The following is a 25,078-nucleotide window of genomic DNA, read 5'->3' as shown; positions in this document are numbered from 1 at the left end:
CCGGGGCCTCGTCGTGACGGGTGGGACGCGCGGGCGAGCCGGTATTGTGAGGCCCGGCTCCCCTCCCCCACGCCGCCCCTCCCCCGCCGCGCCCCGCGCTGTCGCCCTGCAGGGCCTCCGGGGCCCCGCGCCGTCGCCGCTGCCCTGCGGCGCCCTGGTTCCACCCTGGCCAGCGGCTGAGCGGCCCGCGGGTCCCCTGGCCCGGCCTCCTGCCTCAGCTGTCGCCTTTTCCCTCCATCCCCGGGGTGGGACCTCTAGGCCCAAGCCTGTGACTGGGTTGTGCCTTTTTTTTTTTTTTAACGGATCACGCTCTTTGCCCTTCTCGTCGAAAATTGTCTCCTCATTCGAAACTTCTCTGTTGCCTTCGCTTATACTTCCCAAAGACCCGTGTCAGGGCTCTGAAAGGATTGGTAGAGGCTAGCCTTAAGGGTCACCCACTTCATTCGGCGACGAGGCCCAGGCGTTGGTGACTTGGCCGATGGCCTACCGCCAGCCAGGTACATCTGTCAGTGAGTAGTTTCCTTGGAGGTGTGTTTCCTCTCCCCAGCCCTTGTGGTCCATGTCCACTTAGCGGGTCAGAGCCTGTGGTCTCCAGGTTTGAGTTACTCATGGCAGAGTGACTCGTTATCCTTTCCATAGCTCCCAGGCTGACGTTGCCTTTCATCATGTATATACGGATCTTAAGGAAACCCAAAGCCATAAAGCGTTGGCGTCTCTGAAGAACGTGGCTATGGACAAAGGGAAGGGCACCAAGACGCTAAGAGCAGGTCCTAGACTTGCATTTTCTACAGCGTTGAGTTGAGTGGAGAGAATGGGCCAGAGGAAAAGGTGTGGAAAAGAGAAAAATGCAAGCTTATCTTTCCCTTGGATGAGGCTTGTGTCTGCCCGTCAGTTCCTTCTCTGGGCACATTGTTCAGACTTAAAGGTTGCCTCCTTGTGGGAGAGCAGGGGAGGGAATCATTGTGCATTAATTTGTTGGCATGGGCACTTGATAATAAATTATGGATGGGCTGGATCCTGGGGGGCCGCCCACCAGAGACCGGGGCAGGGCATTCTGGACGAGGCTTGCCTTCCTCTTCAGAATAATTCTGCCAACTCTCTGAAGCAAAATGAAAAGCCTCAGGCCTTAATGGAAGCATCCTAAATCTTTTCATTCTCATTCAAAAGTCTCAGCAAGCTTCTAGGTTCTCTCTCTCTCTCTCTCTCTCTCTCTCTCTCACACACACACACACACACACACACACACACACACACACACACACACACCCCGGCTGAGCTTGAGGGGTTGTAGTTGTTTTGTTGGGACTGACTTCCACACCACTAGTGTAGAGAGTCCGGTGCTGTGCTGTGTCGTTGAGGTCTAAATTAAGTGGGGAAGATAGAAAGTTTAGGATTAGGACTGCCTTCTCTCCCTGGAGATTTTTGAAGGACAACAAAGTTTGCTCTGCAAAATAGTTTTTCATGGAAATGTACACAGTTGCCCACCTTTTATCGCCTCCTTGCTAGTTTTTCATAGGAAGCCTGCAGTTCCCTGGCTAAGGAGATTATTCTGACCCAGTAAGGTGAGGTGGGAAGTGTTGGTTTTTAGTTTTTGAACTCCTAGGGATTGGGTACTACCTCTGGGAGGTGGAGCAAACGACAGTCAGGAGCTGGGATGTGGGTGCTGGGAATCAAACCCAGGACCTGTGGAGGAGCAGTACCTGCTCTTAACTGCTGGGCCAGCTCTATCCAGCCCCCTCCTCATTTTATACAAACTCACTCATTTTGAGACAGGGTTTCTCTTTTGAAGCCTTCACTGTGTTGGAACTCACTGTGTAGACCAGGCTGTCATCAAACTCAGAGATCCCCTGCCTCTGCCTCTTGAGTGCTGGGACTAAAGGTGTGAGCCACTCTCCTGAAGGTGGCTATGATAGGAAAATGGTTCAGGAATCCCTGTAATTTTTTTTTTTAACTTCAGTAGGATACTCTTTGGATAACTCTTGATTCATTCTTCACTTTTAAAATTGTCTGGGTTTTTAAAAGTTATTTATTTTTATGTGAATGAATGTGTTTCCTACATGTATGCATATCATATGTATGCAGTGCCAACAGAGACTGGGAGAAGGCGCTAGGTTTCTTGAAACCGGAGTCACAGATGGTTGTGAACCACAGTATGGATGCTGAGCCCTAGTCCTCTGCAGGAGCAGCTGATGCTCTCAACCACTGTCTCATCTCCTGTCTCCCAAAATGTTATGCTTTTAAAATTTTTTATTATATTTGTATGATGTGGAGGTGGGTGTACACACATGCCCTAAAGCACAGTGACTGAGTGTCCGAGGTCAGGAACAGCTTTGTAGAGTAATGGGCATCATTAAATTTGTATAGCGGGTGCTTTACCAGCTGACAGCCGAGACAGGGTTTCTCTGTGTACCCCTGGCTGTCCTGGAACTCATTCTGTAGACCAGGCTCAAAACTCAGAAATCCCCCTGCCTCTGCCTCCCGAGTGCGAGTGCAGGGATTAAAGGCGTGTGCTACCATATGCCTGGTTTAGGCTTTTCATACTTTTCTTTTCTTTTCTTTCTCCCTCCCTCCCTCCCTCTCTCCCTCCCTTCCTTCCTTCCTTCCTTCCCCTTCCTTCTTTTCTTTTCTTTTCTTTTCTTTTCTTTTCTTTCTTTCTCTCTCTCTTTCTTTCTTTCTTTCTTTCTTTCTTTCTCTTTCTTTTGGCTTTTCCTTCCTTTCTTTCTTTCTTTCTTTCTTTCTTTCTTTCTCTTCCTTCCTTTCTTTCTTTCTTTCTTTCTTTCTTTCTTTCTTTCTCTTCCTTTCTTTCTTTCTTTCTTTCTCCCTTTCTCTCTCTCTCTCTCTCTCTCTCTCTCTCTCTCTCTCTCTCTCTTTATGGATACAAGGTTTCTGTGTACAACAGCCCTAGCTGCCTCAGGAGACATGGCTGGCCTCAGCTCAGAGAAATTAAGGTGTGTGCTAACACCTGGTTTGGCTAGACCTCTGGATTGTCTCAGGCCTGGCCTAAAAAGAAGAGACAGTAGAGGGCTGGGGAGATGGCTCAGTGGTAAGAGAGCACTGGCTGCTCTTCTAAAGGTTCTGAGTTCAATTCCCAGCAACCATGTGGTGGCTCACAACCAGCCACCACATGAGATGTGGTGAGATGTGGTGCCCTCTTCTGGCCTGCAGGCAGGCAGAATGCTGTATACATAATAAATAAATCTTAAAAAAAAAAAAAAAGAGTTTATGGCTCAGCTTTCCATTTCTGGGTCTTAAAAATGTTGCTAAACTGCAGGCTTCTGTGAAAGATACTTTATATTGTAAGATGTTTGATTTGGCAATAGAGTACAGGATCCAAGTGTCTGGAGGCACAAAGTAATTTCACTCAGGTACTCTGCTTTTGTAGTCATGGTTGAGGGACTATCAAATTTGAAATACTTTTTATAATCTTCTAGTTAGAACTGCCTTTTAACTTTAGGCACTGGAATTTGGTTCCTCTGTTTCTTCTTCCGTGTCCTTTCATTTTGCCTGTGAAGAATATTGGAACGTATGACTGAGTATAGTATTGCACACCTGTAATCTCAGCATCTGGACGGCAGAATAAGTACTGCAGCAAATCAAGACAGCCAGGGCTGCACAGGGAGACCCTCAAAACAAAATGTAAGATTTGGGATTCAGATGGAAGTGCTTTGCTCAGTGTTTGGAGTGATAATAAAAAATAAGCAAAACAGCTTGGTAAATAATTTTTATCATGTTCATGCGATCTATCTCTATATAAAATAGCAGTCTTTGTTCAAGGATAATAGACTAAGTGCCAGAAAGATGGCTCAGCTCAGTGCTTTGCCAGCCATCTTTGACTGCAGGACCCCTGGGGTGCAAGAACAGAACTGACTTCCTTAACTTCCTTCCCTGGCTGTCCTGGAACTTGCTATGCATACAGGCTGTCCTTGAATTGACAGATCTGCCTGTCTCTACCTCTTGACTTGTGGGATTAAATTGACTAAAATAGTAAATTCCTAATAAGTGTTAATTGTAAATTGTTTAGATGGATGTTTACCTGATAGACCAGTTCAGAAAACATTTCTAAGTAAAAGTAAAGACCTAATAAGATGTTAGAGTTTATACAGGCCTATTGTCTTGAGAATAGATTATGTTACCAGATGCATAGAATGGATCTTTGGAATTTAAGGGGGGGAACCCCTACTTTTTCATTTAAAAAAGAAAATATAGCTACAGTTGACCTTGAATTTCTGATCTCCATGCTTCTTTCTGAGTTCTAGGAATATGGGCATGCTCCTAGTGTGATATGATTTAATTGAACCTAGGACTTTAGGAATGGCTAGGCAAGCCATGCTATCAACCACACTTTATTCCTAAACCTTAGTGTGTGTGTGTGTGTGTGTGTGTGTGTGTGTGTGTAGTGTGTAGTGTGTGTTCTGTGGATGCACATATATAGTAAGTGTACATAAAGTACATGTGGAGGTCAACATCAAACTTTGGGTTTTCCTCCGTTACTATTACCACCATGCCCCTTTTGAGACAGGGTCTCAATATGTAACCTGGCCTACCTGGAGTGTGCTATGTAGACATTTGTCCTCAAACTCAGAGATAGATCTACCTCTGTCTCCCAAATTCTGGGTTTAAAGGTGTGTGTCACCACACTTTGGGTGTTGTTACTCAGTTACTGTTTATCACATCTTCATGAGCCCATATGTGGTCTCTCGATAACCAGATGTTCTAGACTAGGTGAAACTGGCCATTCTACTGGCCAGTTAGCCCCAGTACCTGCCTGTGTGTACATCCCCATAGCTAGGATTGTTATCGTACACTGTCACACCTGGCTTTTTCTTTCCTTTCCTTTCCTTTTCTTTCTCTTTTTTCTTTTAAAAAACAAGAATACTGAATTTGAGGACCTTCACCCTCCCCAGTTTTGTCTCACTAGTACTTTAATTACTCTATGCTTACTTGTGTGATGATTTAGTAGCTACTGAGTTCTAGTTGTTGCTGTAGTCACTTTTTACTTTAAAAAAAAAAAAATATATATATATATATATATATATATATATATATATATATATGTATGTGCTTTGCCTGAGTGTGTATCTGTATATGTTGTTCACACTTGGTACCCAGTTCCCTGTGTAGTCATTTTCAGTGTATAGTTCTAGCACTGTAAAAGGCTGTGATGTTGATGTCGTTGTTCTGTGTCTAACTTCTGTTATTGTGAAAACGTAGCATAGGATGGGTATGTCAGGGTAAGTGTGTATGTGGAGCAGGGTTTGTACAGTTAATCTTAGTCACAGGCAGAGGTGTCATGGGGCGATGGTTTAGAGGTGACTCTTGCTTTCCTAAGTGATAGGACATGTCTGAAGTTCAGTGGTGATTTATTTTGAGACTTAAGCACTCATGTTCTAGAATTAATCTCTGCTAAAAATCAATTCTACTTCAATTCCCAGGCAAAATCCATAATAAGGTACATGTTTGTGGGTTTTTGTTGTTGTTGTTTTTTAACAACCTGACAAATAGGGAGATGTCTTTGTGGTTAAGAACACTTGCTGTTTTTCCAAAGGACCCAGTTCAGTTGCCATCATCCATATTGACACCTAATGGTCTTCTCTAATTCCAGTTCCAAGTTACCTGTTTCCCATCTTTTGGCTTCTGTGGGTACTACATGCATGTGATGCACAAACATATGTGTGGGCAAAATATCCATACAAAAGTAAAACTAAATCTTTTTTAAAAATAAAATAGCCAGGCTAGTATTGTACACCTTTAACCCCAGTACTCAAGAGGCAGGGACAGTGAGATCTCTGTGAGTTTGAGGCCAGCCTGATCTACTTAGTAAGTTCTAAGATGCCAGAGCTACGTAGTGAGACCCTGTCTCAAAGAAAAAAAAAGTAAATAAAACCTGGCAGTATTTAGTATTTTAATGTTCTTGTTAATAAATGAAACATGACCGACATTTCTCCTCAGGTGTAGAATGAGCCAAGGAGACTCGAACCCAGCAGCTATTCCACATGCCGCAGAAGATATTCAAGGAGATGACAGGTGGATGTCTCAGGTAAAGGGTCATGCATTTGGATTACTTAAATGGGATGGATCACTTTGCTTTGTGTTCGTGCACAAAACTAGCATGTGTTTGCATGCACGTGGAGACCAGAGATTTGGTGTCATCGTCAGTTGATTGCTCTTCACCTTAACTTTTGAAGAAGTGTCTGTGACTGAGTCTGGAACTCATTAATTTGGCATGACTGGCTAGTCAGTATATCTCAGGAGTTCTCCTGTTCTTGCTTCCCCAGTGCTGGGGCCAGGGGTTGGTTGGTTGGTCGGTTGGTTTTATGTTTCATTTTTACTTTATATATGTGTCTTTTTATGGGTGCCTGAAGATACAAAGACTACCAAGAATTGTGTTGTGTTTGTTGGTTGGTTGGTTGTTGGTTTCGATACAGGGTTCTCTATGTAGCCTTAGCTGTCCAGGCTTGTTTGTTTGTTTTGTTTTGCCATTGAGACAGTAACTTGTGAAATTCTTACATCTGCCTCCCAAGTGCTGAAATTACAGACATAAAACGCCATGGTTTGAACCCATAGCCTCATGCATGCTAATAAAATACTCTTACCAGCTGAGATCCCCAATGCTGACTGTAGTGTTTAAGAAGAGGAAATAATCTGCAGACTATCCCTGAGATTAGATTGCAAAACTGATGCCTGACTATTCAGTAGTGAGCTTGAGGCCAGCTTCTCTATATAGTTTAGTTCCAGAACAGTCACAAGAACAAAAAAGTAGTTTCTTAACCAGGTATGATAGCAGTAGATTGAGGCAGAAGAGTTCAAGGCCAGCCTGGACTACATAGTTAGATCCTAATTTAAGACAAAAACACAAAAAGCCACTAAGTAGGGCTAGACATGTGTTTCAGAGATAGACTGGGTTCTAGCTGAATTCTATTCCCAGCACTATAAAACCAACAAAACCACACTGATAAATAAATACTATCTTAGCTGGACATGTGGTTCATACCTCTAGTTCTGGTTATTTGGTAGACTGAGGCAGAAGGATCACCTCAGGCCAGCAGCTTGAAGTCAGCTTAGGCAACTTAATTGAAAGGAGGAGTGGTAGGGAAAGTCAGGCATGCCACTACTACTGGGTTACTTCTGCTTATAAACTTATATTAGACTGAAAAGGCCAGATCTGCTAACAGTTTAACACTTGGATACTACAGCTGTGTTCAAAGTATGTGCTATATCTGAAAGCTGTCAGTGCTACCTCATGAAGCTGGGGGTGGGGGAGAAGACCTAGGTCTTAATTAGATCCTGGTTCAAAGATAAATTTAATACCTAACTCTTAGAGAGTCTGGAAAGACTGAATATGGACTGTATGGTAGATGTTAATGGAACTATTTTTTTTAATTTTCTTTTTTTTTTAGTATGGCTTTATAAGAGAACATCCTACGTTGTAAATGTTTGCTGAAATACTTAGGGATAGAGTCATGGGTAGTGTGAGTTTGGAGAGATGGCTCAGCCATTAAGAACATTTGCTACTTAATTATGAGAAGCAGAGTTCAGATCTAGCACACAGTTGGGTGGTTCACAAAACACCTGAATCTCCAGCTTCAGGGCTAGGATGCCCTCTTGTGGCTCCCTTATTCACTCTTATGAACTCGCAAGCACATGCCAACCTAAAGTAAAATGAGAGAGAGAGAGAGAGAGAGAGAGAGAGAAATTAATTTAGCACATACCTGTCTTCCCAGCACACTTGGAAGTTAGAGACAGAAGTATGCTGAAATTCAAGGCTAGCCTGGGGTATTCAAAATAGTTTTTTTAAATAGATAGATAGAGATAGCTGGGTGTAGTGGCACATACGTTTACTACAATACTTGTGTAGAGGCATGTGGATGGATCTCTTGAGTTTGAAACCCTCTTGTTCTATATCTTGAGTTCTAGGCCAGTCAGGACCAGGTAGTGAGACCTGTCTCAAAAACAACAGCAAAAACTTGAGTAGTGTAACAAATACATAGCTGTACAAAGAAAAATGAATCTAGAAAATGTCATAATAGAAGTTTGCATCTGTGTGTCTGTGGACAACTTATAAGAGTTGGTTCTCTCCTTCTACCATTTGAGTTCTAGGATTCAAACTTAAGTTAGGCTGTAAGGCCTTTGCCTAATACTAGGTCATCTCGATGGCCCCATAAATGCTTTGTTTTTTCTTTTCTTTTTTTCCTAATTATTTGAGGAAAAGATAGAATGCTTGTGGTTGCTGCTGTTGTTGTTTTAATAATATGAAACATTGTGATATTCTGGATTTGTTAGAATTGTGACTATCTTGAACCTTAACCTAATAGAATGATCAGTATGATATAGGTAGAAATTAATTTGCAGTCAGCTCCAGAAAAAAGAATAAGCTTTAGGTAAACTAAAAAGGATGGATGGTTTGGTTACAGTATTGGGGATGGATCTCTGGGCCTTGCTCATAAAGAATGTTTTATAGTACCTGGTCAGACAGCTGGTTTTTTTAGGCCAACAAATTGTGAAAGGAAAGAAATACTAATTTCTTGTTTTTCTTTTTTCTTTAAACCAGCATAATAGGTTTGTTCTGGACTGTAAAGACAAAGAACCAGATGTGCTGTTTGTGGGGGACTCCATGGTACAGCTAATGCAGCAGTACGAGGTAAAGCAGAGGGTATCCTTGACTCCTAGGTCCTATGTGTCCTACTGTAGAGCCTACAGTCTTTAATTCTAAGCTGCCCTCTCAGGCTTAGGATTCAGAGAAAGAGTGCCAAGTACAAGGGAAGCCGATCCCCCAGTGGGATGCTTGGTGCAGTCTGATTGAAACCAAACTCTTTTGCTCTGACTTCCAAGAAGCGTAATGTTTGCTGTGTTAGCCTGGTGATGACCATGTCTGATTCTTACTTCTGTTTGTTTTGTCCTGCTCATGTTTCTCACTAGTTCGTGTTCTTCCACTTTGTAATTTATTGTATATTTTTATAACAGGCTTTTACTTTTTCTTTCTTTTTTTTTTTTTTTTTTTTTTGGTGGGGAGGGTAGGTATTCTTCCAAAGGAAACTTAAAATACAACTTTTACTTTTTGGTTTCTTCATTTAAAAAAATAGTTGAATTTATGAAAACTGTTTATTGAGCTGACAGCTTGATTTGATATCTGTTAGTGGACATTAGAATGTGCTATGCAGGGTTTTGAGCTGAGACTCATCACTGCAGTAGGCAAGGTAGACTTTCCAGTTTTCAGTGCTAGGAATGTGGAAGATTAGCTGGGAGTGGTGGCACACGCCTTTAATCCCAGCATTTGAGAAGCAGAGGCAAGTGAATTTCTGAGTTTGAGGGTTAGCCTGGTCTACAAAGTAAGTTCCAGGATAGCCAGGACTACACAGAGAAACCCTGTCACCAAAAACAACAAAAATGTTAGTTTTCGACTTACTAAATCACACTGCAAGTGAGAATTTCCGGAGATTTATTTTGTTTGTGTAACTAACTAAATCAAGTGTTTTGTTTTTAGATATGGCGGGAGCTGTTTTCCCCACTTCATGCTCTTAATTTTGGAATTGGGGGAGATACAACACGACATGTTTTATGGCGACTAAAGAATGGAGAGCTGGAGAACATTAAGCCTAAGGTGATAAAACTTTTAAAAGTGTATAACTGATCTTGAGTATTTCAGATGCAGGTGTTTGAAGCAGTGAAAAGTTGCTTCTTTAACTGCCTGTTTCATGATTGCTCTCCCTTCCTGCTTACTGATAGCAACCATCATTGCTTAGGAACATACTGAGGCATGGACTTAATTAAGGAGCACCCAGTCTGTTGTTTTGCTGGGTTGAGTTGTGATTGCTGTGACTGTCTTCAGTTGTAGGAAGTGATTTGATGCACAGAATGTGTGTAGGTCTGTGGAATGTGGGCCTGGGCAATAGAGTGGGGATCAGGCCATTACTCATTTCAGGAAATATTGAGCCTATAAACAAGCGTGCAACCAAGTTCTCTGAGTTCTTCTGAAGATAGTTTGAGATAGATGTGAACAAACAAACATCTGTAATACCTTTCACATTATGAACATCTGTAGTTGCTACACTGCATATAATTCTTCAACCCCTAAAGAGAAAGAAAACAAGAAACAAAGGAGAGTCACTAATGACAGTTGCTTTCACTGGGCATGGTGGCCCACGCCTTTAAATACAGGCAGAGAGACACTGTGAAAACTGCATCCAGCTGCATCCCAGGGACTCCTTCCTGAGTGCACTGTGAATTTATATTACAGGATTTGTGCTCCTGGGGGTGCCCTGTTGCAGTGCATTTCCAGCCAGGCAGAAGTCTTATTGTGATGAAGCAGCTCCTTAAATCTCTCTTTAAGATACATGTTTGCGGCTGGGCAGGGTGGCGCACGCCTTTGATCCCAGCAGAGGCAGGCGGATTTCTGAGTTCGAGGTCAGCCTGGTCTACAGAGTGAGTTCCAGTACAGCCAGGGCTACACAGAAAAACCCTGTCTCAAAAAAAAAAAAAACAAAAAAAAAAACAAAAAATAAACAAAAAGATACATGTTTGCCAGAAAGGTTTCATTCATATTTAGTAGAGTTTATTGTTCATTCTTGGGTAGTTGGTGGATTTTGTAAGATTAATTCTTTGTTTCTTCCTGGTATAATTTTGGCACCTTTTTTTTTTTTTTAAATTATTTTATGTATACGAGTACACTGTAGCTGTCTTCAGACACACCAGAAGAGGGGATCGGATCCCGTTGCAGATGGTTATGAGCCACCATGTGGTTGCTGGAAGTTGAACTGGACCTCTGGAAGAGCAGTGAATGCTCTTAACCATTGAGCCATCTCTCCAGTTCTTATTTTGTTTGCTTGTTTTTTGTTTTTCAAGACAGGGTTTCTCTGGGCAGCCCTGGCTGTCCTGGAACACTCTTTATAGACCAGGCTGGCCTCGAACTTACAGAAATCCACCTGCCTCTGCCTCTGGCTCCTGAGTGTTGGGATTAAAGGCGTGTACCACCACCACCTGGCTAATTTTGGTACCTAAATATTAATTTGCTCATAATTTATCTTGAAACATAATGTTAAGCATAAGTCATGATTTTGGGTTTTTTTGTTTTGTTTTGTTAGAAATTTGGTTGCATTTCTTTATTCATTTGTCTGCATGCATGTGCTACAGTGCATATATGTAGAAGTCAGAAGGCACCTTGTAGGAATAGGTGTTCTCTTGAGGTTTGGGTATTGAACTCTGGCAGACGTGGCAGCAGGCGCTTTACCCACGGTGCCATTGCGCTTGGGTTTTCATTTTCCCATTGAAGTTTTCCAACATTGTCTGAGGAGCCCATTATTAAATGTTTTTAAAAGTTTTTATTAGATTTTATTTGTTTTGCTTATGTCTACCTTCACATGTATGAGTGAACATACTGTGTGACACTGTAGAGGCCAGGGGACACTTGTCGAGTTGATTCCTTTCTTCCACCCTGTGGGTCCCAGGGTTTGAACTTTGTATTTATGCTTTGTGACAAATGCCCTTACCTGCTGAGCCATCTTACCTTCCCCATTTCTCTTGATTTTTTTTTTTTTTTAAATAAGCTTTTCATTTAAAAGTTTTAGTATTCTTTTATTCTTGGTCTTTATCTTCTCCCTTTTTTCTTTCTTCATTATAGGTCATTGTTGTCTGGGTAGGGACAAACAACCACGAAAATACAGCAGAAGAAGTAGCAGGTGGGATTGAGGCTATTGTACAACTTATAAACACGCGGCAGCCACAGGCCAAGATCATTGTGCTGGTGAGTAATCTTTTTAGGTAGAGATTTGTTATATCTTTAGATCCATTCAGAAATCTTTAAAAAATGTCACTCATCAATGTGTAGGGGGTTTTTTTGTTTGTGTTTTTGTTTTTGTTTGTTTTGTTTTGTTTTGTTTTACGAGACAGGGTTTCTCTGTGTAGCCCTGGCTGTCCTGGAACTCACTTTGTAGACCAGGCTGGCCTTGAACTCAGAAATCCGCCTGCCTCTGCCTCCCGAGTGCTGGGATTAAAGGCGTGTGCCACCACGCCCGGCTAATGTGGAGTTTTTAAGGGGAAACTATTTCTGGTAGTTGTTTGTAAGGGTGAGATGGTTAGGAAGTCAGGGAGGAATGTGTATGCAGTTACTACTAATTTGGTTTTTTCTTGTAGATGCTGAAGAACCAGATCTTTTAACTGGGGTGTGTCTCTTTGTCTGTCTTTCTAAAGACAACCTATAAGTATAGTATCAGGTCTCACTGGATGGACAGTGGTGTTTCATTCCTTTAATCCCAGCAGAGAGAGGCAGGCAGTTCTCTTCGAGTTCTAGGCCAGCCTGTCCTATAGAGCAAGTTCCAGGACAGTAAGGGCTACATAGAGAAGTCCTATCTAACTCCATCTGAACAGCTAGGGGGAAGAAAAAAAATTAGTTCTCTTATACCACTATGTAGGTTCCAGCAATCAAACTTGGGTCATCGGGCTTGGTGACAGCTTTTACCTGCTGAGTTATCTTGCCAGCTTCAGATCTTAGTTTTTATTTCTTGGCATTTAGTTTAAGTGTTGATGTAGCTGTTGCATTATGTGTCTTATTCTCGACTGGGGTGTTGTGACAGAGTTTAGCTTTGAAGAAGCTTCTTAAGAAATATTAATGCCTGAATGGTACAGGATGAATCCTCCATAAATACTCTTGGTTTTAAAGTGGATATTAAGGAGCTAAGAGCATGTAACTCAGTGGTAGAATACTTTGGAGTATGCATATAACCCTAGATTTGATCCTCAGCACCATAAAAAATAAGCCAAATTTAATAGAGATCTTTTTTTTTTTCGAGACAGGGTTTCTCTGTGTAGCCCTGGCTGTCCTGGAACTCACTCTGTAGACCAGGCTGGCCTTGAACTCAGAAATCCGCCTGCCTCTGCCTGTTGAGTGCTGGGATTAAAGGCGTTTGCCACCACGCCCCGCAATAGAGATCTTGATTATGGTCTTAATAATACTGAAACATGAAACACTACACCTATCATAAATTGGTTAGGGAAGTGCATATTCCAGGCTAGCTGACCCCTAAGCTTCCAGGAATTCTTCTGTCCCTCCCATCTCAGACTAGGAGTGCTGGGATTGCAGCTGCCTCTGCTGGGCCTGGCTTTTCATGGATTCTGGGCAACTTGGGCAGTGATCACTCTACCCATTGAGCAATCTCTGCGGCTAGGAACTTAATATCTTATTTTAGAGACAATTTAAAATCAAACAGAGTGGGGGAATCAAACAGCATACCTTGGTACTTTTATTAAGAAAAAACACATATTTTTCTTCATAATTAGTTTTGTTTGTATGTTTATTAATTTTTTCTTCTACAACATGGTTTCTGGGGATTGAAGTTAAATCCCCAGGTTTTTTGGCAATGTCTTTCCCATTGAGCCATCTCAGTGGCTTCATTTTTTTCTCATTCTTGTTTATAAATCTCAGTAGACATGTTACCTTGATCATGAGAAATATTCACTCTGCCATTCTGTATGATTTGAAAGCTGGAACAAAGTATGTGATTATTGGTAATTGATTATCTTTTCTGGTTACTCCTTCTGTCTCAACCAGACTTTGCTGTATTATCATTTGTAGCATGAGAAATATTAGGTACAGAGCCCTTTTTTTTCCCTTTCTTTCTTTTTGAGACAGGGTCTTCTGTAGCCAAAGCTGGCATCATGGCATTAGACTCAATATGATGTAGCTGAAGGTGACATTAGCCCCCAACAGTGAGAAACACAAGCATGTGCAATCACTCAGTCCCTCAGTTTACACTTAACAGTAAGAAGCTTGGTTTTAGGACTGACTTGATCATTTGAAATGTTTTAGCATAACAGGTATGGAGGGAGATGATCAGTGTAACAAACTGAGAATTCTCGGTGGCTTTTGGAAAAGTATAAAATCATAAGCAAATTAACAACCAAAGCCCCAATATGTTACTGAAAGAACTAGCATAGATATGTACAAGAATGTGCTTTGAATATATGTTTGTTTTTTGTAAAGTGGAATTAACAGTAAAGAATTCATGGTAGCTCATGGTAGAGCTCTTTTTTTTTTAAAGATTTATTTTATGTATATGAGTACACTGCACAGATAGATGGTTGTGAGCCTTCATGTAGTTGTTGGAAATTCAATTTTTAGGACCTCTGCTCGCTCTGGTCAACTCTACTTGCTCAAGCGCAAAGATTTATTTATTATTATAAATAAGTACACTGTAGCTGTCTTCAGATGCACCCAAAGGGGGCGTCAGATCTCATTATGGGTGGTTGTGAGCCACCATGTGGTTGCTGGGATTTGATCTCAGGACCTTGGGAAGAGCAGTCAGTGCTCTTACTCGCTGAGCCCCTGGTGGAACTCTTGCTTTGCATTTATGAGGCCCTAAGTTCATTCCCAGTACTACCAAAATAAGTGAGTAAAAATTAACTCCCCACAATAAATCTCTCCTTGCAAGGAACCATCTTACTTACATACCCTATAGGAGAAATTAGGGACACAATTTTAAGTTGCCTTGTGTGCTATCACTAGGTATCAGCCAGCTACAAGGATGGCAGTGTCTGGCAGTATTTCTGGGATGGAACCAGTTATTGGTTGAAGACTACTTCTAATTTGCATTGATACAATCTTGCTCTAAACATGTGATGTTTCTCTTTTTTTTTTCCAGACAGGGTTTCTCTGTATAGCCCTGACTGTCCTGGAACTCACTCTGTAGACCAGGCTGACCTCGAATTCAGAAATCTGCCTGCCTCTGCCTCCCAAGTGCTGGGATTAAAGGCGTGTACCACCACGCCCAGCTGATACTTCTCTTTACCATAGTAGAAAGACAGCCATCTTATTTATCTGAAAATTGTATTAGATTGTTAATCTACCAGTTAAAATTAATTTAGGATAAATTAATTTATCTTACCAGGTGAGTAATTTATTTAATTCATGTGTTTCATTAAGACAGCTTTGCAGCTGTGATTCCACTTCACTCTCTCTCTCTTTTTTTATACTGTGAGACAGTTTCTCTGTGTAGTCTTGGCTGTCCTGGAACTAGCTCTGTAGATCAGTCTGTCCTTGAACATATAAGAGTTTGCTGCCTCTGGAGTGCTGGGATTATAGGCATGTGCCATACCAATGTCTCCAGTTCTCTTTCTTGTAATGTATTATAGTGTAATTTCTCTGGCATTGATAGGTGTATCTAAGCTACATTCTTCTGACAAGGCATATGGAGAAAGAATTGAAAGAGGACATACTGGTTTTGGGATGAATGGCAATAAGTTCCTGACCAGACTTTGTGTTACCATGGTGAAGAAGATGATGAAGGCTGTGGATGTGGCTCAGTTGATATAGTGCTTGCTTGGCATGCAGTGAAGCCCTGGGTTCCACCCTCAGTACCATAGAAACCAGATGTGATGATACATATCTATAATCCTTAGCATCTAGTGAGTGTGAGACCAGCCTAGGATTCATGAGACCTCGTTTCAGAAAACAAAAGTTGATTAGAGAAATATTTAGAATATAAATATTTAGTCATCCTGTAATAACTATGAAGTGTGAGATGAGAGACCTGGGATGTTGGAATGACAGTTGACATAACTGTGGACAAGAGAAGGTGATGCACTGCTTTAGAACAGGCTGACGAGACCCCAGGAGCATTGGTCTGCAGGTAGAAGTTCAGTGGAATTGGGAAGCTCAAGTCATAAGTAAGTAAAGAAAACCAAGTAACCCTTTCTGTTAATGCTCTTCTATGCTCTGCCCCAGGGTCTGTTACCTCGAGGTGAGAAGCCCAACCCTTTAAGACAAAAGAATGCCAAGGTGAACCAGCTTCTCAAGGTTTCCCTGCCGAAGCTTGCCAATGTGCAGCTCCTTGATATAGACGGGGGCTTCGTGCACTCGGACGGTGCCATCTCCTGCCACGACATGTTTGATTTTCTTCATCTCACAGGAGGGGGCTATGCAAAGATCTGCAAACCCCTCCATGAACTGATCATGCAGTTGCTGGAGGAAACACCGGAGGAGAAGCAGACCACCATTGCTTGACTGGCCCATCAGTGTTACAGCATCCCGCTTCCTCAGATCAGTTAGACCACTGGCACTACAGAATCCTTTCTTAAGGCACTTTGCATTGTACAATGTTCCTGGATGCTTGTATGTTTGAAGGGGAGGAGGGATTTAAATTGGTCCTGTATATAAAGGTTTTGTTTGAGAGGAGAAAAATTAGCCAAGGAAGATTCATTTGAAACCAGAAGGGGACTTTTTAGTTGTTTATGACACATTTGTAGAATTATCACTTTTCCCTAGGACAACATCAAGCAAGAGTACAATATGAAGATTCTTTTCTTGGCCCTTTTTTCTATGGATTATGTCATGTGTGATAATTATCACATCTACTTGGCTTTAAACTTATTTTTGGTCCAGTTTTAAGGTTCATAAGTTAGTATGTTGTGTTGTTTTGTTTGATTCATGTATCCTCAGTATTTTTATTAACACATAGCATCAGATTAAACATGCTTGTCACTCCAATATGGGAGATGCTATAGTTACAAGTGAGTTTGTTCCTCTCAATCTTAAGCAGTGAAAACAAGGTCTAGGGACTGTGGGATATTGTTTTTATTGCTGCTGATTATCATGTCTGTAATAGACCCGTGCATGCAGCCTTCCCTCTGCCTCCCCCTCATCTCCTCACAGGTGGGTTATTTACATTACAAACTTTTAACTCATTTTTGATCTAGGACATGCACTGCCGTCAGGACGGTCTTACTGATGGATAACTCATTCTGTGTGGTGTTCTGTGATGTAGGGTCTGTGTAATGTTCATCATCCAGAGTTCTGCTTGTCATCCCCTCCCCCCCCAACCTGTTGTTTTTCTTTGTTTTGGGTGTAGGGGTGGTCAGAATTGTTTCCCATTCCATAATGCCTGATGTTATTTTCAAGTTTTATATTATCTTAAGGTGTATATGTTTGTTTTCGTTTTATATATATTATATATAAATAGATCTATTTTACAGTACTGGAATCAAACCCAGGACCTAGCACATACTAAGCAAGTACTCTGCCACTGTTTGCTTGCTTGCTTGTTTTTTTTAATTCTTAAATTCTGTCAGCAAAAAAAAAGTTTTTTTTCCATGGGAAACAGGGAAGCTGCTCTCACAATAGATGTACTATCCTTATCATTTTTTTTCCTTTTTTGTTTTTGTTTTTCAAGACAGGGTTTCTCTGTATAGTCCTGACTGGCCTGAAGCTCTGTAAATCAGGCTGGCCTTCAATTTAGAGATCACTTGTCTCTGCCTCCCAAGCGCTGGAATTAAAGGCGTGCGCCACCACACCTGCTTTAGCTTTGCTATCTTTATTCTACCATTTTAATAAAGGTAAACTAAGTTCCTGTTTTGGTCTTTGAGACAGGGTCTCATAGTGTAGCTCTGCCTAGCCTGGAATTTACATTGTAGGCCAGGCTAGTGTTGAACTCACAGAGATCTGCCTGCCTCTGGACTCCTGAAGACTGACAGTAAAGGCATGCATGTATTACCATGGAGGTAGCTCATTGATCTTTTAAGGTTCCTCATATAATTTAATGTCTTTATCAAGATTTTAAGAGAGCTCTTTACATTCCTACTGGTTTGCTTGAGCTATACAAACTGCCACTTGAGAGAACAATAGATTATTGGTCATCCAATATGCCTATGGACCCGTATAAACTGGATCTACAAACATTTTAACTGGACCAGGTTGGGGATTGAAGTAATTCATTAAATGTGCTCTGCAAAGATTTTGCTTAATGGTTACATTCGGTAGCTATGATCTAGGTTTTTATGTTCTGCCTTCAGAGCAGCCATCAGGGCTGGTAGAGGAGCTATTGTTGGTTTGTGCTGAGACCTGCACCTGACTGAGAAAGATAGAAGTTGAGGTGGTTTTTTCCTGGTGAGCATCTGTGTAGGAATTTAAGGCATAGTGTTATGAATGTATCATGTCTTCATTAGCAACAGGAAAATATACACGGTGTTTACTAAAATTGTTTACTACAGTAAAATTCCCTTTTATTTTTTTAGTAGTCCAAGTTCTTGAGTTTTTCAAGACAGATTGTTTTCTGAACCGAGCTATCATTTTAGGAAGGAGAGTTAATTAAGCCAGAATTTTGTGTGTAAAAAGAGCATTTTTTACCCAGGTGTTTGTGTGTTCCTCGGAGAGTGGGAGTATGGTCCAAGTGAATCCATTCGGTCACTCCCGTAGCATGCCCTTGTAGTTTCTCTTGACCAAGGATGAACTAGTCCTGTGAGCTGGCCGTCAGCTCCTGCATATGTGTATAAACCTCAGATGTTACTACGTTTTATACCTACCAGAGCTCTTCAAGCAATAGTATTTGAACCACTAGCCTTTTAAATAAAACTCTGTCCTATTGCTAACATGCAGATATGGAGTCCACTGTCATTTCTTGCCAGGTTTATTTGTGCTGGTTTAGGGGTAAAATTGTTAAAATTGTTGGTCAGTTTTTCTTTGGTTGACATCCCAGATTGCTTCAGTGACAAACTGGTTAGTCTTTGTGTGTTTTTAAAGACGTGAACAGAACTACTTTGCCATTGGCTAAGGGCCTGGCAGCCAGCAGAGACACTGCTTTGTTTTGGTTTTTTGGTAGGTGGGGTGGTGATGTTCTTAGGCAGAGTCTACAGTACCCTGGCTGTCCTTGAACTTTGGTGATCCTCCTGTCTCTGTCTCTCCAGTACTGGAATTACAGGCCTATTTCACCATGCTTGACTTATTCTGTTCCTTTCCCAACATTTTTCTTCTCTTGAGACAGGGTCTCAGTGTAGTACAGTCTGTCTTACCATGAGCTGTGGATGCCCTTGAACTCGGTCCTTCTGCGCCATGTCTCTACTGTAGCAGGTTGGAGATGCCCTGGCATTGTAGATTACCATTGGCAGTGCTCTGGCCACCATGTCAGGTCTGCTAGGATTGTTGAGGACTTCTATCCAATCCTGATACTTCTGTCAAAAACCTCACCCAGCAAAATAAGTCTTGACTAGCTAGCTCATGGCCAGTTCTTTAAAGAATTATAATTCATTGTTTTAAAAAGTCCCAATTTCTGTTTGCATTTTCAATTTAATCACTTAACAGTTGTATGCTGTGTCTGAAACCTGTCTGTGCTAAGGTGTGTGAATATTGCCAGTTTTCTATTTATTACAGTGATGAAGAAACTAGAAACTTAGGAAAGGGGAGCACAGCCAGCTCCTGACTCTGAGCAGCTTGTGTGGGAACAATGAGTGGGGGCTTGCCAGTGAGCTTCCTCTCCGGGACCACTGCAGCAGGCTGACTGAACCTCCCCAAGGGAGCTTGTGACTATGCTTTGGCAAAGGCTTCCTGACTAGAATCCATTCTGTCCAGTGCTCATTTAATATAAAAGTCAACATTTCACTGCAAACTTACTGATGTCTGTTTCTTTTATCATAGTTTAGATTCCAATGGAAAAAGCTGGGGCGGGTTTTCATACCTTATAAACATAATGGATTGTTTGTCGTCTTATGTCCTCTGGAACTGAATGTACCAAATTGACTCCATCACTTCTCACAGGGTAGGACACTAGGACGGGTGAGTAAAGTTATAAGTAACCCTGAGTAGATATAGGAGAGTGTTGTAGATTGGTCACAGTCTCCTTATGTGGCCCTGCCTGGCCTGGAACTCAGAGATCTAGTTGCTCCACCTTTCACATGCTGAGACTAAAGGTGTGCCCTACCATACCTGGCCTTAAAGATAAACCGTAAGCCAACCTTTTGACCCCCTTTTTTAAGTTCAGTGTTTCACATTTACTCACAGAATGGCCCATGTGGCATTTCTCCATTCTTCACACTAACAGTCACCGTCATTTTACTGCTTGGGACAGCACCTCCTGTTCCCCGCAGCTTGCACTCGGATGACTTACTTGGCTGGGTTCCTGTGCCTTCTAGGGAGAAATGCTTCAGGAGACCTCCCCAGGTGTTTTGTGTGAGTAGAGCCCAGAGAGCTATTGCTTAAGGAGCTTAGAAATCCAAGGCAGGCAGACCTACGTGTACAGAGAAAACAAACAAAAGAGATTCAGAAATTGAATATTACATTCTCTCCGAGGTCATCCTGACTTATATAGTTGCGCCCAGCTTTGAGCCAGCTCTCCCTGACTTCCTGCCCGTGTGCTACTCATTGCTCTAGATTCTGAGGATCTAGTTGCCTCAGGTGAGGGTGCTAGGATCGATGTGTCTTCTCTTCCTGGGTGAGGAAGCAGCTGTTTGGTCTTTCTGCTGCTAGTGTCTCCCTTTCAGTCCTAGCTTTTGTGTGGCCATAAAAATAGATTTACTTAAAGTGCACTGTCTGGTCATCTGACTTGCAACCTTCAATCAGCACTAAAATTAAAACATGGAACAAAATTTGTGCTGATATACCTAAGGGGTTTGGGAGACTACAGAGCTCTGTGTTAGCATGTCAGAAGAAGATACTACTTAGATAAATAAAGTTATAATCTAAAGAGAATGTGGAGGCTTACAACTAGTCAAATAGAATTCTCTGCATATCAAATCCTTTTAATACCCAACAAGATGATTTGTTTGTGATTTTTGGCATGTAGCTCAGGCTGGCTTGGAATCCCTTGTGTAGCTAAAGATGATCTGGAGCGAATCATCTGCTTCTATTTCCCAAGTGCTGAGGGTACAGTGTTTACCACCACACCTAGCCAGAAAGAAAGCTTTAAAGTAGGCAGTTTGTCTGCTTCCAATGACATTGGGGTGGAGATGGGGACATAATCACAGATGAAACCTCACATGAGGTCTTATTCAGACCTCTAGAAGCCATGACTGCGTCCTTTGGCATCCTTCATACGGGGAAGGCTAGAATTGTTTTGCAGATAGTTTAGTCTGAATGTGTGCTGTAGACTGTCTTATCAGAACTGAGTGAGTGTCATCAGTCCCAGTATGACACATGATGATGCCAGCATAGGATGTGAACCTTGGACGGAGCCTCATTGCCCATGTCTCCCAAGCGGAGGGACTAGACCAAGGTACTCGTCCTGATGACACAGCACGGCAGCAGTAGTTACAGCTGGAAGATATGGCTACAAATTTCTGTGGCATATTCCCTTAACCACTCTGCCATAGTCCTGCTGCATTAAAATGCAGGCTACAAATGTTTATAGAAATAATAATTCAGGATGGTTTTGTTTATGACACGTTAATGCAAAGTTCTTCTCCACCCAAGTTCCCACAGGCCTTACCTTTGTCAGTTGCCTAAGAGGCCCTCTTAGATTATTTTTAGATGAGGTCTCCTCCTGCTGGAATTACAGACTTGGACCACTTGCCTCTGCCTGATCACATTATGTAGCCATTCTGAATGAAAGATGTTTAGTGTTTAGCTGAACAATGTTTGTCTTTGATACAGTGTAATCCCACATAGGCCTCTGGCCTCATTTCCTGGCTCATTTAAACTTAGTTTATTTATAAACACAATTTTCTAAAACCAGGTTTTGCTATATAGCCCTGGCTGGGCTCACACTGATGACTTTGCCTCAGCCTCTTAGGTTCTGAGATTACAGGTCTGCACTACCATGCCTGGCTTACACAAAGACACTTAACACTGAGTCAACACACTAGTAAAGAATCAAATACAACAGCATGCTTGTCGGCAGCTCCTGGCTTACACGGTCAGCCTTCCCTTCCATACATAAGTACGGCTGTTCCAAGGTGAGACTACTCTCTGAAATATTGTTTCTGTCCCCTTAATTGGTTAGTCCTTCCATCTTTTATCCCAATAGGGACCCGTGGAGTGTTTGCTGATTCTTCCATTTCTAGCTCCAGTCTGTCTTACTGCTCATGTCTATGTTCTCATAATGTCCTCCATAAACTTTTTTTAAAAATAGTATTTTTTGTTTGTTTATTTTTAAAACTACATATATTTTTGAGTGTGCACACATGCCACAGTAACCCAAGGCAGCCTTTAGGAGTTGGTTCTCTTACCATGTGGGTTCTAGTTATGGGACTCAGTTCTTTAGGCTCTGCAAATTGCCTTGATCTGCTGAGCCATCTTCCAGGCCTACATAAATAGTGAAGGTGCTTTAAGGCTCTCTCTGTTCCTAGCACAGTTTAGGGACAAGTACAGGCCAGGCACTGAATAAATAAAATAATGAATGAATGGGGCTGGCCGTGGTGGTGCACGCCTTTAATCCCAGCACTTGGGAGGCAGAGGCAGGCGGATTTCTGAGTTCGAGGCCAGCCTGGTCTACAAAGTGAGTTCCAGGACAGCCAGGGCTACACAGAGAAACCCTGTCTTGAAAAACAAAAACAACAAAAAAAAAAAAAAAAAAAAAAAAAAAATAGAAGAGGCTAGACTGGTTTGGAGATAATAGGAATGAGGAAATCACCTGGAAGACTTGAGGCCAGTTCGGTAAGAGAAGGTGTAAGAGGTAAGCCAGTGTATAACTAAGAAAAGGGCAATAGGACTGTAGAGTTGTTTGTAATCTAGGATGTGCCAGAGACGGGCAAAGCTCTTAGCAGCATCCTGACTCAGTAGCTCAGGGCTCAGGCTTTTCTGCAGGTGAAGATCTGGTCTCTTGGCAGTGATCCTTAGAGGCACAGATTTGAACTGATCTATTATTTATCCACTTGTGCACTGCAACCTGATGCCCAGGCAACCTTTCCTGGAAAGCTCTTTCGGTTCTGTCACATGGCCAGAGGGAAGCAGATACAGGGACTGAGTGACTCAGTATGAATGTTGAAGCTTAGGGAACAGAAAGTAACATCTTCCTCTTGCAGAAAACCCTGCCCATTGCTCAGAGCAATTCTCTCTCATTTCCCTTGCCAATTTTTAAAAATTCTTCCCCTTGCTCACCCCACCCTTATACTCACCCAGCACTGTAGATTGAATCCAGGCTCCTAGCATACCAGTCAAGTACTCTACTACTGAACTACATTCATCATAAGCCCTTTTTATGTTTTGAGACACATCTTACTGAAGTTTTTTCAACAGGCTTTGAATCTGTGGTCCTCCTGCCTCAGCCTCTTGACTAGCTGGGATTCCAGGTCTGTGCCACCAAGCAAAAGCTCCCCTTCCTGGTCTTTAGTTAAGATGCACACGCAGGCATCCTGTGCCATCTGTATAGTAAGGACCACAGCGATGAGGCTTGGCATGCAGTGCAGGGTCTGAACTAGATTTTTCTGACATCACACTCTACCTTTGGGATTTGAGACAGTCTATATAGCTCACACTTGTCCTAAATTCATGATCTTCCAACCCCTGACTCCAGAATGCTAGTTATAGGACAGTGTTAAAATACACAGAAGTCTTGCCTCTTTTGGTGATGTGAAGGATAAAACTTAGAGCCCCACATGTGCTAGGCGAGTTTTTTTACTTCAGATTCCTTGGGGTTTTGTTTGTTTCTAAATGGGCTTGGAAGATAATCAGTAAAGTGCTGAACCACTTAGGAAGCAGGCTTGAGTTTGATCCCAGAACCCGTGTAAAAGCATAGTGGTAAGCACTTAGAATCCGTGGCTGGGACAGCCTAGGTGGGAAGATCCCTGGGCACACTGGCCAGTCAGCCTAACCTGCTTGATAAATCTCAAACCACCCAGAGACCCCTTCTCAAACAACCGTATAAGGAGCCTGAAGAATGATACCCAAGGTTGACCACTAGTTTTTACATGCACGTATTTGTGCACACACACAGAAAGTCTTTTCCTCTGAAGCTATGTGAGGGGTTTGAGACGCCTCATAGTGGCAGAGTAAGTCTTGTTCAACTGATTCTTGGCCTGACATAAAGCCCTGAAGAATCAGACACCGAGCGGTCCAGGGGAGACGCAGAACTTGGGTGATGGAATAACATGCTTGTCTTAGCTAGGGTTTCATTGCTCTGAAGAGACATCATGACCAAGGCAGCTCCTACAAAGGACAACATTTAATTGGGGCTGGCTTACAGGTTGAGAGGTTCAGTCCACTTTCATCATGGCGGGAAGCATGGCACTGTGCTGGCAGACAAGGTGCTGGAGGAGCTGAGAGTTCTACATCTTGATCAAAAGGCAATAAGGAGACAACTGTCTTCTGCAGGCAGCCAGGAGGAGGCTCTTTATAAGAGTAAACCACAGGACTGGGCCGGTGCTAGGGTTATTTGAGATTTCCTTTGTCAGTACAGTTAATCTAAATCTCTTCACCTTAGCCTCAGGCAGACTCTTAAGACAAGGGCAAAAGGTAGCCACATTCTTCAGCAAAATGTCACAAGAACAATCTCTAGGCAATATGTTAAAATTCTCCTTTGAAACCTTTTGAGCCAGGACCCCACAGTTCAAATCACCCTCAATTCAGCTATCTTCCATGTTCCAACTAGTATGGCTTATTAAGCCCCATTTAAAGCTTTCTGCTGCTTTACTATCTAAAGCCCCTAAATGTACATTCCTCCAAATAAAATCATGGTCAGGCCTATCACAGCAATACCCCAGTCCCTGGTACCTGCTGGTCTTAGGGCTTCTATTGCTGAGACAAAACCCCGGGACCTAAATAAGCAAGTTGGAGAGGAAAGGGTTTATTCAGCTTATACTTCAGATCACAGTTCATCAATGGAGGAAGTCAGGGCTGGAACCTGGAGGCAAGAGCTGATGTAGAGAGCATGGAAGGTGCTGCTTACTGTCTTGCTCGCAAGGCCTACTCAGCCGGCTTTCTTAACCAACAGCCCAGGGGTTGGCACCACCCACATTGGGCTGGGCCCTCTGGAATTGATCACTAATTGAGAAAATGTCTTACATCTGAATCTCATGGAGGCGGGTCCTCAACGGAGGCTCCTTCCTCCATGATGACTCTAACTTGTGTCAAGTTGACACACAAAACCGACCCATAGAGTGCCAAGCCGGCCCTTCTCATGGTCACAGGAAAACAGGGAACTTGAATGTGCTTCCTTTAGAGGCTTGGTTTCGTAATCATTCTCTCTGGGTTAAAGTCACACCATTCTAGGTAGCTAAATCATGTATCTGATTGCATGTGCTTAGTCTGTCTGCCAGGCCCAGGCTGGGTTAGGAACCAGATCAGCTGTCTGGTGAGTGCTCCCGTTTCTCTTGCCCCCACCGGAAGAGAGGAGTGTTCTAGGCCTGTCAGCCTGGCTGTACCTTTAGGGTACAGGATTGACCTGAGCTT

The 25,078-nt window shown here is 42.4% G+C and overlaps 1 protein-coding gene across 11 annotated transcripts in view; it reads left to right on the top strand.

The window, feature by feature from the left end:
* Pafah1b2 (platelet-activating factor acetylhydrolase, isoform 1b, subunit 2) overlaps positions 1–19,368 on the top strand; it is a 47,380-nt gene extending 28,012 nt beyond the window's left edge. For 3 of the 11 annotated variants that reach the window (NM_001357241.1, NM_001357238.1, NM_008775.3), the window contains exons 2-6: positions 5,950–6,037; positions 8,549–8,638; positions 9,482–9,598; positions 11,615–11,737; positions 15,713–19,368. In NM_001357241.1, the coding sequence (NP_001344170.1) occupies positions 5,957–6,037; positions 8,549–8,638; positions 9,482–9,598; positions 11,615–11,737; positions 15,713–15,991 (690 nt within the window). In that variant the 5' untranslated portion in view covers positions 5,950–5,956 and the 3' untranslated portion in view covers positions 15,992–19,368. Of the gene's footprint in view, positions 1–111; positions 829–3,454; positions 3,637–5,949; positions 6,038–8,548; positions 8,639–9,481; positions 9,599–11,614; positions 11,738–15,712 lie in introns of those variants that run through there. The other 8 variants (XM_030244123.1, XM_030244124.1, NM_001357240.1 and 5 more) reach the window with 8 other exon arrangements.
* Positions 19,369–25,078: the final 5,710 nt, after the last annotated feature.

This window comes from Mus musculus, chromosome 9 (assembly GCF_000001635.26).
Source record: "Mus musculus strain C57BL/6J chromosome 9, GRCm38.p6 C57BL/6J".
NCBI classification, from domain to species: domain Eukaryota; kingdom Metazoa; phylum Chordata; class Mammalia; order Rodentia; family Muridae; genus Mus; species Mus musculus.
This window is presented reverse-complemented; position numbering and strand designations above follow the sequence as displayed.